The sequence below is a fragment of the Pristiophorus japonicus genome, chromosome 13 (genome assembly GCF_044704955.1).
Source record: "Pristiophorus japonicus isolate sPriJap1 chromosome 13, sPriJap1.hap1, whole genome shotgun sequence".
NCBI lineage: Eukaryota > Metazoa > Chordata > Chondrichthyes > Pristiophoridae > Pristiophorus > Pristiophorus japonicus.
Window position 1 is genome coordinate 34045731 of NC_091989.1, and position 16945 is coordinate 34062675.

Below are 16945 nucleotides of genomic sequence, written 5' to 3' on the forward strand. Positions count from 1 at the left end.
TCTTACCCTGTCAAGCCCTTGAGAATTTTATATATTTCAATGAAACATAGAAACATAGAAAATAGGTGCAGGAGTAGACCATTTGGCCCTTCGAGCCCTGCACCACCATTCAATAGGATCATGGCTGATCATTCACTTCTCATTCTTCTAAAGTGTAGGGAATATAGGCCTAGTCTACTCACTCTCTCCTCATAGGACAATTCTGCCCCCCCCCATCCCAGGAATCAGTCTGGTGAATCGTCGTTGCGTTCCCTCCAAGGCAAGTATATCCTTCCTTGGGTAAGGAGACCAAAACTGTACACAGTACTCCCAAATGCGGTCTCATCAAGGCCCTATATAATTTCAGTAAGACGGCTTTACTCTTATACTCCAATCCTTTTGCAATAAAAGCTAACATACCATTTGCTTTCCTAATTGCTTGCTGTATCTGCATGTTAACTTTGTGATTTGTGTACAAGGACACCCAGATCCCTCTGAATACCAACATTTCCCAATTCCTTAGCATTTAAAAAATATTCTGCTTTTCTATTTTTCCTACCGAAGTGGATAACTTCACACTTCTCCACATTATATTCAATTGGCTTTCTTGCCCATTAGCTAACCTGTCTATATTCTTTTGCAGCTTCTTTGTGTCCTCCTCACTTCCTGACCAAGCTTGTAGCGTCAGCAAACTTGGATACATTACACTCGATCCCCTCATTTAAGTCATTGATATAGATTGTAAATAGTTGAGGCCCAGAAAGGCCCATAAATTACCAAAAGGTAACATGCTTATTAAAGTGCAGTCTTGCAAGGTGTGACTGCTTTTGGTTACCCTGTTTGCCATGGAAAGGCCAATTGAACTTACTGTATTGAAAAGCCATGTGGATTGCGGGAGGTGGCACTCACTGCCAAAGCCATCTCCTTCCATACCTTTTATGGGCCTTCTTCATGGCACCAAAAAGCTGGATCCACCTTTGCTGAGCACAGACAACAACACCTCACCTGAAGAGTTTTTAAGTTTTTGGGCTTGTTGCCCTGAAGCAGCACTGGCTTCATGGATTGCATTGAGCAACATTGTTACAAACACAATCTGGCTGCTGGCCCTCCTCCCACACCGAGGCAGATTCCCCAGAGGGCGCTATTAGTGCTGGGAGTCTACTATGAATATGTAATAATGCTGCATTGAGGGAAGTTAGGCTGGTTCTTTGCAGGAGAAAGTTGACAGGTGGAAATGCAATTCTAGTCCATTGGTAAATCCACTAATAAGGAAAATCTATTCTCTAATCTTTAATAATAATCATGTATGGTACATTAGGTATAAATATGGCTGCAGTTGTACTCAGACCAGTAGCTAAAGAATGTGAAGTGCAGCTGACAAAACCGGAACAGCTCACATTCTGGTCACCAACTGAGAGTAATATAGAGAATGAATTGTACATCTATTCTCAGAGATCTGCTTTCTCGGTTGCTATTTTTAATAAAGAATAATATTAGAAAGATTCAAGAAGTGCCTAGGAGATAGAATGGATTGCCTGAAAATGTTTTAATCTAGCTTCACACTGGACTGGGCCTCCTGATGAGTCATGAAGTTCAACAGAGCCATCTCTTGATTTTAATCTGTTTTTTTTCCTTTTTTGTAGCTGCTTCATATCCATGAGACTTTCCTTGATTTTCACTATAACTGGGAGCTAGTGATCTGGTGTATCTCATTAACATTATATCTACTCAGATTTGTCATGTTAGGATCTGAGACAAATAACAAGTACAGCAATACCTCGATCTTGCTGACAGAGCAGGTAATAAACAAAATGCTCTTCTGTTGCTTAAAAAAGTGAAAACCTGAATCCTTTTCTATTGTTCCTGTGTGCTCCATAGCTCCAAGTATAACATTTGTACATACAATATAGAAGCAAAGTGCTGGGTAATCCTACTTTAGCTTTACGTTTTAGTGGCAAATGAATAAGGCTGGATAATATCAAATCTTCCTGATTTAGTGTAAAGACCATCAATCTGTATTTAAACAGAGCGTTTGAGATTCTAGAAGCATTAACAAGCTTTTGTGCTGGAAAAAAACCCAAATATTGTGTAAAAGTACTTAACAAGAAGAAAGGTCAAGGATGAAGAAATGCAATTTAGCCCATCAAACCCTGTCTCCGTGTACTATCCAATTACATTTGAGTGTCCCCAATGTGTGCTACAGGTTTTATGTCTGGTGCTAAATTCTTTATTATCTGATTCTCGGTACCTTTTACTTTTTGAATTTGAGTGAAAACAAAAACTAAATTTTATTCACTATCAGCAAATTATCAGACTAGAATCAATTGACTAAAATTAGCTAGCCTTGTGACAAAGGTTAGGGGATATTGCAGCCAAAATTAATTGAAAGGTTTTAATATGTTCAATAGTAACCTCTGTTAGTATAGTGGCACATTAGCGTCGAGTACTATATCAGGCTATCCTGATAAAATACAGTTTATGTGTGATGGGAATTGGAATTAATTAAAGATGAACTATTTTAATACTAATCTAAATTTCCTTTGGTGTTTCCAGTGGTAAAAGCACAGTAATGCCTTGCACTGGTTTCCCCAATGCAAATCATTTTGAAATATGTTCTGTAGTCTTCTGTTTTAATGGTGTACATTGATAAGCAACATAAGAAACTAACTTATTTTAAAGGTAAGATGAGCATTTACTACCTGTGCATGCCTCTGCTCTTTTACTAGATTAATTTATACTTGAAGATGGAAAAGAAACCCAACAAAAAGGAAGAGCTGAACTTGGTGAACAATGTTTTGAAGCTTGCAACCAAGTTGCTGAAGGTAGACAGTAAAAAGATTACAAGGCCTGTGTGTTTTGCGACCAATGCTCCCTCTAATTTATTTTTCTGTGTGCAGTCCCTTTAAACTTGCTGCGCAGTATATTTTCCAGTGGACTAGCTGGTGAGCTGCCTGCGCAGGACCTCCGATCGATGCGCGCCCACACAGCTTGGGGGAACGTTGCTTGTGATTATACCTTGAAGCAGCTGATTGTATTTTTACAGTGTAAACTGAATGTGAATAATTTACTGCATGGAACATAGAATAGATTTGATATATCCTGGAGCTCCCTACCTGCCAACATTGTGGGAGCGCCTTCACCACACAGACTGCAGTGGTTCAACTAGAAGGCCCACCATCACTGTCTCGAGGCAATTGGAGATGAACAACAAATGCTGATCTTGCCAGCGAAGCCCACATTCCAAGAATGATTTTTTTTTAATGGAGAAAACACAAACTCCATGAAACTTGACCTTTGGTGTATATTTGTTATGACCAAACTGTATTACTGATTTTTATTTTCATCTCGCCTATTAGGAATGAACTCTGAACCATATTTAAAGTTGAAATTGAACTGGACCAATTCAGAATTGTTTTCATATGCTCTGCCACCGTATGTGACCTTGATTCGGCCTCCGTGAGTTTTACTGCAGGTGTCAGTGCTAAGGGTCTGCCTTCAGACCTCCAATCTGGAAGGCTCCATGACCTGATGGCATTCTGCCACATTTTACAAGACCTGCTTCCCGAGATCACTTCCTCATGTTGCAACTCCTACTATGTACTGGAGACAAACGCTTTCCCAGAAATCTTCAGGGCACCCAAGGTTACGCTAATGCACAAAAAAGGTGGACCCCACCAGTGCATTCCCATCGAGACCCGTATCCCCAGACTGTGGGCTTCATACGTCACCACCTGTTGAAGGATAATATCAGCTGGTTATTTAGTGTGGGTTCACCACTGCAGTAGCACTAGCACTGCTGTCACTATTCCCCTTAAATGCTAAAAATTGATAAGACCAGTGGAGTGGAAAATTCCTCCCCTGATACCGAGAGAGCAGTCTCTAGTTAAGCAAAAGACATATCTAAGAAGGGAGACCAGGACCTCCTTCGCAACCCTCCTGCACAGCAGAAAAGACAGGCAGCAGCTCTGCAGCACTTGATTGTCTCTCTGATCCTCTCAACCTCGAGAGGTTTGCACCTACCTGAAGATCCCTTTTGGCGTATTGTCGCTCTTTCCCCCAATCTGGGGCAATAGTGAATTCCCAGAAGCGCTTGCCTCCAGTGTACTCACAGCCTTGCATGAAAAAAGGATCACTAGACAAGGTCAATTGTTGCAAGGGTCAGATTATACACTTTGACCAACTAATCGACAAATTCCACCTCATACAGCAGGATTATTTCCCCCAACTCCAGATTTGTTACTTCAAGTGCTGAGTAATGACCATGCGTGAGCTGACGCCCTGGATCTCTTGTTCTACTCCCCAGCAGTTGCCGCACTACATGCTTTTGACCAAATGGTACCAAGTCTCAAAGTTTTTAGGCACACAATTAAGTTAACAGCATTCTGCTGCAATACAGCATTTAGTTTCTGAGACTTTAGCAGTTAATTTACAAACAGGCCATCTTTAGTTTTCTAGGCACTGACATTTATCATAGCTTTAATTCGATAATATAGATATGTGAAATTAGCATTATAATTTAAATTGCCCCATAGACTTTTACAACACGTTTAGTGAGTTGGTCACACCGCAGGTAAAGGTTACACAGCCAGATAGGGAATGGGTGACCATCAGACAGTGCAGGGGTCCCCTCTCTCAAACTGATACACCACCTTGGGTACTGTGGGGGGAGATGGCTCATCAGGGGAAGGCAGCAGCAGCCAAGTCCATGGCACCAGGAGTGTCTCTGCTACACAGGAGGGCAGGAAAAAGTGTGGAAGAGCTATAGTGATAGGGGATTCTATTGTAAGGGGAATAGATAGGTGTTTCTGCGGCCGCAAACGAGACTCCAGGATGGTATGTTGCCTCCCTGGTGCAAGGGTCAAGGATGTCTCGGAGCAGCTGCAGCGCATTTTAGAGGGGGAGGGTGAACAGTCAGCTGTCATGGTGCATATAGGTAAAAGCGGGATGAGGTCCTACAAGCTGAATTTAGGGAGCGAGGAGTTAAATTTAAAAAGTAGAACCTCAAAGGTAGTAATCTCAGGATTGTTACCAGTGCCATGTGCTAGTTAGAGTAGGAATTGCAGGAATGAGGAATGGTGCAAGGGGGAGGGATTCAAATTCCTGGGACATTGGAACCGGTTCTGGCGGAGGTGGGACCAGTACAAACCGGACGGTCTGCACCTGGGCAGGACCGGAACCGATGTCCTAGGCGGAGTGTTTGCTAGTGCTGTTGGGGAGGGTTTAAACTAAAAAGGCAGGGGGATGGGAATCTATGCAGGGAGGCAGAGGGAAGTAAAAAGGGGGCAGAAGCAAAAGGTAGGAAGGAAACAACCAAGAGTGGAGGGCAGAGAAATCAAGGGTAAAAATCAAAAAGGGCCACATTACAACATAATTCTAAAAGGACTGAGAGTGTTAAAAAAACAAGCCTGAAAGCTCCGAGTCTCAATGCGAGGAGCATTCGTAATAAGGTGGATGAATTAACTGCGCAGATAGCTGTTAAAAGATATGATGTAATTGGGATTATGGAGACATGGGTCCATGGTAACCAAGGCTGGGAACTCAACATCCAGGGGTATTCAATATTCAGGAAGGATAGACAGGAAGGAAAAGGAGGTGGGGTAGCGTTACTGGTTAAAGAGGAGATTAACGCAATAGTAAGGAAGGACATTAGCGTGGATGATGTGGAATCTATATGGGTAGAGCTGCGAAACACCAAAGGGCAGAAAATGTTAGTGGAAGTTGTGTACAGACCACCAAACAGTAGTAGGGAGGTTGGGGATGGCATCAAACAGGAAATTAGGGACACGTGCAATAAGGGTACAGCAGTTATCATGGGTAACTTTAATCTGCATATTGATTGAGCTAACCAAACTGGTAGCAATACTGTGGAGGATTATTTCCTGGAGTATATAAGGGATGGTTTTATCGACCATTATGTCGAGGAACCAACTAGAGAGCAGGCCATCCTATACTGGGTCTTGTGTAATGAGAGAGGATTAATTAGCAATCTGGTCGTGCGAGGCCCCTTGGGGAAGAGTGACCATAATATGGTAGAATTTTTCATTAAGATGGAGAGTGACAGTTAATTCAGAGACTAGGGTCCGGAACTTAAAGAAAGGAAACTTCGATGGTATGAGATGTGAATTGGCTAGGATAGACTGGCAAATGATACTTAAAGGGTTGACGGTGGATCGGCAATGGCAGACATTTAAATATCACATGGATGAACTACAACAATTGTACATCCCTGTTTGGCGTAAGAATAAAAAAGGGAAGGTGGCTCAACCGTGGCTAACATGGGAAATTAGGGAAAGTGTTAAATCCAAGGAAGAGGCATATACATTGGCCAGAAAAACAGCAAAGCTGAGGACTGGGAGAAATTTAAAATTCAGCAGAGGAGGAAAGGGTTTAATTAGGAGGGGGAAAATAGAATATGAGAGTAAGCTTGCAGGGAACATAAAAACTGACTACAAAAGTTTCAATAGATATGTGAAGAGAAAAAGATTAGTGAAGACTAATACAGGTCCCTTGCAGTCAGAATCAGGGGAATTCATAATGGGGAACAAGGAAATGGCAGACCAATAGAACAAATACTTTGGTTCTGTCTTCACTAAGGAAGACACGAATAACCTCCTGAAAATACTAGGGGACCGAGGGTCTAGCGAGAGGGGGGAACTGAGGGAAATCCTTATTAGTCGGGAAATTGAAGGGACTGAAGGCCAATAAATCCCAAGGTCCTGATAGTCTGCATCTCAGAGCACTTAAGGAAGTGGCCCTAGAAATAGTAGATGCATTGGTGTCATTTTCCAACATTCCATGGACTCTGGTTGAGTTCCTATGGACTGGAGGGTAGCTAATGTAACCCCACTTTTTAAAAAAGGAGGGAGAGAGAAAACTGAATTATAGACCAGTTAGCCTGACATCGGTGGTGGGGAAAAATGCTGGAATCAATTATTAAAGATGTAATGGCAGCGCATTTGGAAAGCAGTGACAGGATCGGTCCAAGTAAGCATGGATTTATGAAAGGGAAATCGTGCTTGGGAAATCTTCTCGAGTTTTTTGAGGATGTAACTAGTAGAATGGATAAGGGAGAACCAGTGGATGTGGTGTATTTGGACTTTCAAAAGGCTTTTGACAAGGTCCCACACAAGAGATTAGTGTGCAAAATTAAGGCACATGGTATTGGGGGTAATGTATTAATGTGGATAGAGAACTCGTTGGCAGACAGGAAACAAAGAGTGGGAATAAACGGGTCCTTTTCAGAATGGCAGGCTAGTTGGGTTCAGTGCTGGGACCCCAGCTATTTACAATATACATTAATGATTTAGACGAAGGAATTGAATGTAATATTTCCAAATTTGCAGATGACACTAAGCTGGGTGGCAGTGCGAGCTGCTAGGATGCTGCAGGGGGACTTGGACAGGTTAGGTGAATCGGCAAATACATGGCAGATGCAGTATAATGTGATTAAGTGTGAGGTTATCCGCTTTGGTGGCAAAAACAGGAAGGCAGATTATTTTCTGAATGGTGACAGATTAGTAAAAGGGGAGGTGCAACGAGACCTGGGTGTCATGGTACATCAGTTGAAGGTAGGCATACAGGTACAGCAGGCAGTAAAGAAAGCAAAGGCATGCTGGCCTTCATAGCGAGGGGATTTGAGTATAGGAGCAGGGAGGATTTACTGCAGTTGTACAGGGTCTTGGTGAGACCACACCTTGAGTATTGTGTTCAGTTTTGGTCTCCTAATCTGAGGAAGGACATTCTTGCTATTGAGGGAGTGCAGAGAAGGTTCACCAGACTGATTCCCGGGATGGCAGGACTAACATATGAAGAAAGACTGGATCGACTAGGCTTATATTCACTCGAATATAGAAGAATGAGAGGGGATCTTATAGAAACATATAAAATTCTGATGGGATTGGACAGGTTAGATGCAGGAAGAATGTTCCCGATGTTGGGGAAGTCCAGAACCAGGGGTCATGGTCTAAGGATAAGGGGCAAGCCATTTAGGACCAAATTGAGGAGAAACTTCTTCACTCAGAGAATTGTGAACGTGTGGAATTCTTTACCACAGAAAGTTGTTGAGGCCAGTTCATTAGATATATTCAAAAGGGAGTTAGATGTGGCCCTTGCGGCTAAAGGGATCAAGGGGTATGGAGAGAAAGCAGGAATGGGATACTGAAGTTGCATGATAAAGGTTTTTCATATAAAAATGAAAGGAATTACTATTCAGTAATCACTGAGTGTTGATGCATAGCAAAACCTATGCCCTTTTTATACAGAGACTAGAATATTAAGAGGATCTTAGATGCTGTTTTACTTGAATCATAGTCACCCACATCTGGCAAAAATGCAAAACTTTAAAATTATAATAATATTGAAAAAATATATGACAATGAACATCGTAAGTGTCAGCTGTGCCTCAGTTGGTAGCACATTCGCCTCTGAGTCAGAGAGTTGTGGGTTCATATCCCATTCCAGGGACTTGAGCACATAAATCTAGGCTGACATTCTAATACAGTGCTGAGGGAGTGCTGCACTGTTGGAGGTGCTGTCTTTAGGATTTGACGTTAAACCGAGGCCCTGTTTGCTCGCTCTCAGGTAGACATAAATGATCCCATCGCACAATTTCGAAGAAGAGCCAGTTATCCCTGATGTCCTGGCCAATATTTATTCCTTAATCAACATAACAAAACCAGATTATCTGGTCATTATCACATTGCTGTTTGTGGGAGCATGCTGTGTGCAAATTAGCTGCCGCGTTTCTCACATTATAACGGTAACTACACTCCAAAAGTACTTCATTCTCTGTAAAGCATTTTGGTACGTCCAGTGGTCGTTAGGAACACTTGGTTTGAACGGTTACATTTAATTTCTGCATTAGATGAATGAAAAATAATTTAATCCCTGGTGTTTGAGTTTGGTTTATTAATTTTATATATACTAATCAATCTCCTGTGGCATTGCTCATGGGAGTTTAGGCCAAATGTAGTCTTCAAGTGAAAACGGGGTTCAAGGATGGGCATGCAGATGCAATTCTGACCCTATTTTAAAGTCATGCTTTCTGTTTTTAATTTTATATAATACTTTGATTTTATATTGTTATTCATTAGTAAATAACTAAAGGTGAGGTAAATTGGGAAGCAGCAAAGTAGAGTTCATTAGAGCTGAAAATTTTTCTCTGATACAGACTGAAATGCTTGGCAACATAAATCTGAGGTGTTGTAATGCCGCCAACAACAGGATGGTGTAATTACAGCATTACAAATTTATATAGGCAGTTTCCATTATAAACGTGAACACAGGAATTTATCATTCAAAAGCTGGCATGAAAGTGTGACAAAAACAAGACAGCAGGCTGTAAGATTTTGTAGACCGGATGTGCATATAAATGGAAGATTTATAATATTTATATATGTGTAGTAGACAGAAAATACCAAAAATGATTCTCTGCCTGTCTCGTGAGATTTCTTAATGAGCTTCTCTGTCAGTGCTTTAGATATTTTATGGCATTGCTGGTGTCTCTCAAAACCCTTTTTTGTAATGCTGCAAAAATGCATTTTATCTTTAGGAATTGGATGCGCCATTTAGATTATATGGACTGACGATGAATCCGCTGCTGTACAACATCACCCAAGTTGTGATCCTTTCGGCTGTGTCTGGCGTTATTAGTGACCTGCTGGGTTTTAATCTAAAGGTGAGTTTCGTGCATCAGACCAAGACAGAGGAGCAGTGCAATTGTCCTATCTTCTCCAATGAATATAATTTCTGTTAATGTCATCATTTTTAGTTGTATAATAAATTAGTGAGTATAAGTTCTGGGTTTAATTATATGGCATATTATGTGACACTTTTCTGAATGTATATATTTTAACAATATCTATTTTGCAATCCATCTATCATTTCAAAATTGATTTGGTATATTTTGCTGAATACAATGAGTATAGAGTGTAGAATATCTGCAGTGCACCAGCGTATCAATATACAGGCGCTGACTTTCTGCTGCTGCACCACTGTTACTTTGTCAGAAGCATGGCAGTTTCCTCTGAAAAAGTTATTCTGGCGCAGCAGCAGAAAGGCTGAGTAAATTCAGGGCCATAGAATGAAATATATGGCTGCTGCCATGCATTGATGATTGATGTTCATTGACAGATGCCCAGGGCGGGTTACCTGTCCACCCCTTGGTCAGACAATGGTGCTGAGAAACAAATTGATTAACTGGAAAGCATGTGTGTAGTCATAGTGAATCAAAAATTTTATATCTTGCCATTGTATTTGAAATGTAGGTTTTAGGTAGTTTATCAAATGAATTTCTGTAATGCCACCAGTCATTTAACATTTTCCTGTCAAATAAAATTTTAAATGGACAATTTATGTTCTCATTAGGATTTGGTTTATATCCAAGTAATGAAACACATCTTTGCTTCAGGAAGAGAACAGCTAGCCTGAAATACAACAGTAATAGTCAATGGAATTGGAATTTTGCTGGCACGGAATGGCCAACAGTGAAACAAAATTCATATATGTGCATAATTTTTAAACCTTTCACAGTTGGCATAGTGTTAATTTAAAGATTATCTATAATTGTAGAGATAATTTGGGTTGCCTTGAGCTCTAGATAATCTTTCATTTGTGGTAAAGACCACTCTGACTCAGTTTTGACTATCGGCTTCTATTTAAACAGCATCTATGTAAGGCAGTCTCTTGGGTTCTGAATCCAGTAGATCCTGAGTCATTGCAATAAGTGACAGACATTTACCTGTAGTCTGAATCAGCTCAATTACTGGACAGTATGTAGTATATTAACAGATGGTGTGAAACATAGGGCCGTTTCCTTTGAGCAGAAGGTAATACTGGAATCCAAGGAGCAAATGTATTTCAGCCACTTTTGAATTGGTCTCAGAAGTTGGTTGTTTTTGCTCTTTGCTAGAATTGGAATAAGTAATTCCATACTTTCTACTTAAGAATCTTCTAAGAAACAACCATAAATTGACGAGTATGAATTTACAACTGCATTATAAAATGGCTTTAGCAGAAAGGAAACTGCATTCATAGTAATCATCTGCAGTGTGCATCAGTCCATTTTATGGGATTTGCATATGATGTAAACCTGATGCCACAGTAATATCCCATTTATACCACATGAATACCTCCAATGTCAAGCATGCTTACAGATGAATTTCCATAGTATAAACTCAATGAAATATATGAATGCGGGGGCACAGAATATCACCCTTGTGAGGTGGTTTTATTCACTGCTTTGGAGTTGCTGCTAATACTTTGAATTCCACCCCACAATGCAAAATAAACCAAACAAAAGTTGACGAGGTTAAGTATTATAAATAGGCGACAAGATACTGCAGAAAAGTGGAACTTTGAGGCATTGCTACTCCTGTACAAAGTAATACATCAAGAAGGAGATATTATCACTGAGAAGTTAGGGAAAGTTGGGCCATGTAAGAAGACAGCTATGATGCACAGTAAATTTAAAAATACATTTATTTTTTCTTTTAAATTATAGCTCTGGAAGATAAAGTCTTGATCAATTCTAAAGGCGATTGAAATAAATCAGCTCGGATTGGGTATTGCATCCACCCAGGACAATCTCTTAATGCAGGCATCTGATTCCACAGCTGATTATTCCACTTCTGACATATCGAAGTGCTTACATCTGCATCAGTTGTGCAATTTATATTTAATTTTATCTGTTACGTGTTTTGCACTTGTTTAAGTTATCAAACTATTTTGATTTACAAGTATTATTCTGTCTGTGGTCAGTTTTTATTAAGGAAATGTATGTAGCAGGTCAAAGAAAAAAGAACAAAGCCTTTTGATATATTCTATTTACAGCAATAAAGCTTTATGCCTGCCATTGTGGAAGGTGTTTTGATAGAAGCAAATTTAAAACTAGCAAGAAATGTATTTATTCAAACAATGGGTTGTTATCACAGCTCCTGACTCTGCATCTGCACTTTCTATTGTGACTTTTTTTAGTATGGAAGTGAAACCTAGCTATGAGATCACTAGTAATTGTTTTGTTTTTTTAAATTTGGAGGTGTATGTTTAATAATGATTGAAGTGCATTTTGATGGAAGGATATATTTGATCTGTTACCTAAAGCTAAAAGTGGTACTACTTTCATTGTATGCCTTTGGATACATTCAATCCTTATATTTTCAGTGCAGTAAAGAAATAGACAAGTTATACAAATAGACAAAGTCATTGCAGCAATTTCAAAGTGAATATTTTGTTTGGTAAACAATTTCACACTGATTATGGTTGGTACTTACAATTGACATCAGGGTTTCTTACCAACAGGAGGTATAACTGGCATTTTCTTTTGAAAGAATAAACACACTATGACTGACGATTGTGCAAAGTTCTCCTGAATCATGTTTGAAATTTAGCATTTTCTATTTCTTTATTTTTACGGCAAGAAGTTTAAATAGGAACTGATTAATAACTCAAGTTAAGTAAGTGTAATCAATATTTTATATTTGATGCATGTATTGGATCTGAACACCGAAGCACTCAAATACCTTTTCATTCAAAACTGACATTTGTTTTGTGTAACCTTTGCAAAAATGATTCTTCCCTTCCTTATAATGATTCTTCCTGTACTTATAAGGATGAATTTTGCCAAGAAATATTGAGTTGTAAGAACCAAAGAACATTTCTACATTTGTGCTAATTGTGGAATAAACACAAAAATTCCAGAGCACTGTTCGCCCCACTTCAGCTGGTCTCCTCTGTACAGCACTATTGTGTGAAGGACAGGTATGTCTTTGGGGACAGTTGCATGTAAGCCTGGATCACTTGCACACCACTGAGTGATGGGATAGGTATCTTACAGCAGGCTGCCCGTCCATCATCTCTTTGGAGTTGGGTATATGTAGTGCTGAGACGACAAAGGGGAAGATCAGAAAAATTGCCCTTCTATAGTTACTGTACTTTTTTTAAAAAATGGATGCATAAATTGCACTTACATTATTATTTGTAGATAGTAAAAGTGTTCATACACAAAATTTACATACTTCTAGAGCACAAAATGATTCACACCCATCACTTCTCCCATGCATCAAACATGCTACAGTTACAGCGTCAAAAATCCAGAGTTCCGAAATTTGGAATGTTCCGGACACCGGGCTGATCCGTGGCGGATCCCCCTCCCCTACCTCCCTTGGCCCAGGCAAAGACGTTCGGAAATCCGGGCCCGAGGCTTCCAGATTTTCAACGCTGTTTTCCTTTATTACAATAAACCTTAAAATGTAGTACTTAAATTACATTCACTACATGTTACTTTGACCTTAAATTATATTAATTGCAACCTTTTAAACTGGAGGCCTAAAAGAACTGCTGTTGGATGGGATCATGGTGTGTGTTCACCGTGCTAGGCAGGAGAATAAGAACTTGCATTTATATTCTGCTTTTAATGTAGAAAAATGTCCCAAGCAGCATCCCAGAAGTGTCATCAAAATAACAAGCCAAAGGAGGAGGGTGACCAATAGCGTGGTTGAAGGGATGATTTTTAAGGAGCAGAGGCAGAGAAGTTTACCAAGGGAATGTCAGAGCAGGGGTCGAGTAGGCTAAAGGCAATGGCTGCCATTGAAAGGAGAGGCTAGTGGAATTTAGAGTTCTTGGCAGCGGGGTGGTGAGAGTGGATAGAATTTTATAGGGCTGGAGGAAGTTAGAGATAGGGAATGGTAAACCACAAGGAGATTTAAATATTTGGATGACCTTTTTAAATTTGAGATACTGGGGGACCGGGAGCTGATGTAGGGTAGCAGCAACAAAAGTGATGGGTAAGTAGGACTTGGTGTGGGGCAGGGTTTGAACAGCAAAGTTTTGGATGAGCTGAAGTCAATGAAACGTAGAGAATGGGAGGCTGGCCATGAGAGCATTGGAATATTTTAGTCTGGAGGTGACTAAAGCACAGATAGAGGCAGAGATAGGCGTTCTGTGTGACAGAGGATGTGGAGTTTGAAGCTTAACTTGCAGTTGAAGAGGATGCTGAGGCTGTGATCAGCTGAAACAATGGTTGGGGGTAGACAATGCCAAGAGTATGCAGCAGGGACCAGGGACAATCTTTCCACTGTTTACCTGGGGGAAATTGTAGTTCATCCAAAACTGGAGGTCAAACAAACAGAGGTAATGGAAAGGTACAGCTGGGTGTCATCAGCGAACATATGGAAGCTGACCTCATGGGAGGAATTTTAACAGGCAAGAGCATGCAGGTTGGGGTTTGGGATAGTCGTTAAATTTGCCAAAAATGGAAGCATGACTAGAAGCTGGCTCCAACTATGAGAGGCTAATTTGTGGAATTTAGAGGTATTGAAATCAGGATGGGCATGGCTGTCTTCAACTGGACTTCGGATGAGGAGGAAAATGCCCATCAGTAGCAGCAACGGCTTGCTGTGGAGATGCCTGCAGATAGTCATCAGAGAGGGGAGCAACAGAGGGGTCAAGGTCATAGGAGACATTACCCACATAACAGATTGTACAGACAGAGGCTCAGCTCAGGTTTGCATCTCTGACTAGCTTCCCACAGGTAGAGGGCGCCATTGATTGCACACGTGTGGCAATCGGAGCATTTCCAGATCAACCGGGAGTATGTGTCAACCACAAGGGATTCCATTTGTTCAATGTGAAGCTGATGTGCAACCACAAGAAAACCTTTGTGCAGGTAGGCGGCAGATTCCCTGGGAGCTATCATGGACTGCCACAGGATGAAAGCATCAAGCTTCGTGACCTCTTTGTACCTTGTGCAATCCTGATTTTAATTGCTTCACCATTGGCAGCTGTGCCTTCAGCTACCTCGGCCCCAAGCGCTGCAATTCTCTCCATAAACCTCTCCACCGTTAAGACGCTCTTTAACACCTACCTCTTTGTCCAAGCTTTTGTTCATCGACAAGCACCTGGAAAGGCGAGTTGTCAACCAAGAATGCGCAACACAGGAAAGTGGCGAAAAGTAATACGTTTTATTTTTCTCTACAACAGAAGCTTAATAACCTAACATTTGCAGTAACACCCATCTGCCTACCCTTGTTGAATTACAAAGCTTTTTGATCCATTTCCTACCATTCCTATGTGGTACAACCTCTGTAGCTGCAGCAGAGGTAGAGGCCGGCTGCTCAGATCCCTGCTCTGACTGTTGTGATGTCCTTGGCCGATGACCTCTGAGTGTTGAAGCCCATCAGGACCCTGCCAAAGACTACTCCACCTGTACCTGTACAGGGGCAGACTTGACCATTGGGAGAGGAAGCAGCATGTTGGGTGCTGGCTGAGGGAGGGCAACGGGTAATAATGGGGGGCGCTTTAAGTGGAGTTCCCAATTCCATATCCCCTTGCGTCGTCATCCCTCTCATGGGCCAACCACACTTCACGCCTACACTCTATGGGGGAGCAGCATCTGCGACAGTGCAGCACTCCCTCAGCATTGCATGGAGTGTCAACTGAGATTTTTTTTATGTTCAAGTCTCTGGGACTTGAACCTACAGCCTTCTGACTCAGAGGCGAGAGTGCGACCCACTTTTTTAAAAATATATTATTTATTGAATATTAACAGTGTGATCATACAAATCCATTTTGCCCCTCTGCATAACCATTCCTCCAACACATAGTAACAGCAAAACCTGAAGTTTAATTTGTCTCCTGTACATAATCTATTGTACTTTACAAATTGATCATAAAATACTATCTTTAAATTCTTTACTGAATAAAACATCCAGAGCCTTATAATCTTGTAGTTTATATTTAATATACTCTTTTCGGTTTATTCTCCTCCCCTTAAAAACAGAACATTACTTCTTTGCATAATCACAAATCTAGCCAAACTGAACATTAAATTAATTGCCACTCCGCTAGACTTGGGCAGACTCTCCTGCAATCCCCATCTCAAAATTAAGTCCCACGGGACTCCCATTCTTGGTCTTCGGTCCTCATTCAACAAAAAAACCTCACACAACTGTCGAACGTATTACTTAAAGTCCTTTAACTGTGGACATAACACCAGTAAATGGGACAGAGTCATCCTGCATTCCACACACTGGGCAAGTTGCCCTCTCTACTCGCCAAATCTTACATAAGACTATCATGGTAAAAATGGGTCACTCTGGACATTTAAAATTCACCCACACTCCCTTCCAAATCCTGTTGAAATCCAGCTTTGGGCATATATTCTGCCAAAACTCCTGACCAGCAGGTGTCTTAAATCTCCATTCTCTAAACACCCAATAGAAATCTCGAGTATTACAGTTGTCAACTTGGACCAACTCCTCCCCTTTCTCCAACAGAAAGCTTGGACAAGCGAGATGCATTATACCCCCTTTGGAGATTTGCGTATTTATTTCTTCCATCCAATCCTGTGCCATTGCCCTCACAATCTTCTCATAGATGATCTTAATTGCTTTTTCCTCTACCTCCTGATCCTCCTCCCAAACCATGTCTCTCACTATCGCTTCGGGCAACCAACTTGGAATTACCTCATATAATACATCCTTCACATATATACCAGCTTTTATAAAAGCTTGATTAAATAATACCTCTCCTTCAATGTTGATCCACCTGTTCAAAAAATGCCCTTATTTTTGAACAGGTGGATCAACATTGTTCTAAAACTTGGGCATAAACTGCACACTTAAAAAAAAAATTGGGCCCAAGTGTCTACAACCCCCTTATAAAACCTAGGGAGAGAATTAATCGATTTCAAAAACATATTGTTGTATTCCATATAAAAAATTCCCTGTCCTCCTATCCCACTTAATTTAAAAAAATGCTGGAAACAATTCTTCCTAAAAATTGTATTTTGACTTCTGAAGAAATCTCTTCACCCATTTAATTCTAAAGAATTTTTTCTTCAAATCAATATCTGGGAAATTGAGTCCTCCCTGATTTCGCTGTCCAATGATGGTATTGTAAGCAACCAAGGCTGGTTTCCCGTCCCATAAAAACTTTACACAAGCCTCTTGGATAGACTTTTCTGCCCACT

The 16945-nt window shown here is 40.7% G+C and overlaps 1 protein-coding gene across 7 annotated transcripts in view; it reads left to right on the forward strand.

Annotated features, from left to right (window-relative positions):
- LOC139278507 (protein PHTF2-like) overlaps nt 1-12320 on the forward strand; it is a 141743-nt gene extending 129423 nt beyond the window's left edge. For 6 of the 7 annotated variants that reach the window (XM_070897351.1, XM_070897350.1, XM_070897355.1 and 3 more), the window contains 4 exons: nt 1623-1778; nt 2706-2801; nt 9530-9655; nt 11480-12320. In XM_070897351.1, the coding sequence (XP_070753452.1) occupies nt 1623-1778; nt 2706-2801; nt 9530-9655; nt 11480-11500 (399 nt within the window). In that variant the 3' untranslated portion in view covers nt 11501-12320. The remainder of the gene's footprint in view (nt 1-1622; nt 1779-2705; nt 2802-9529; nt 9656-11479) is intronic. The other variant, XM_070897356.1, reaches the window with a different exon arrangement.
- Nucleotides 12321-16945: the final 4625 nt, after the last annotated feature.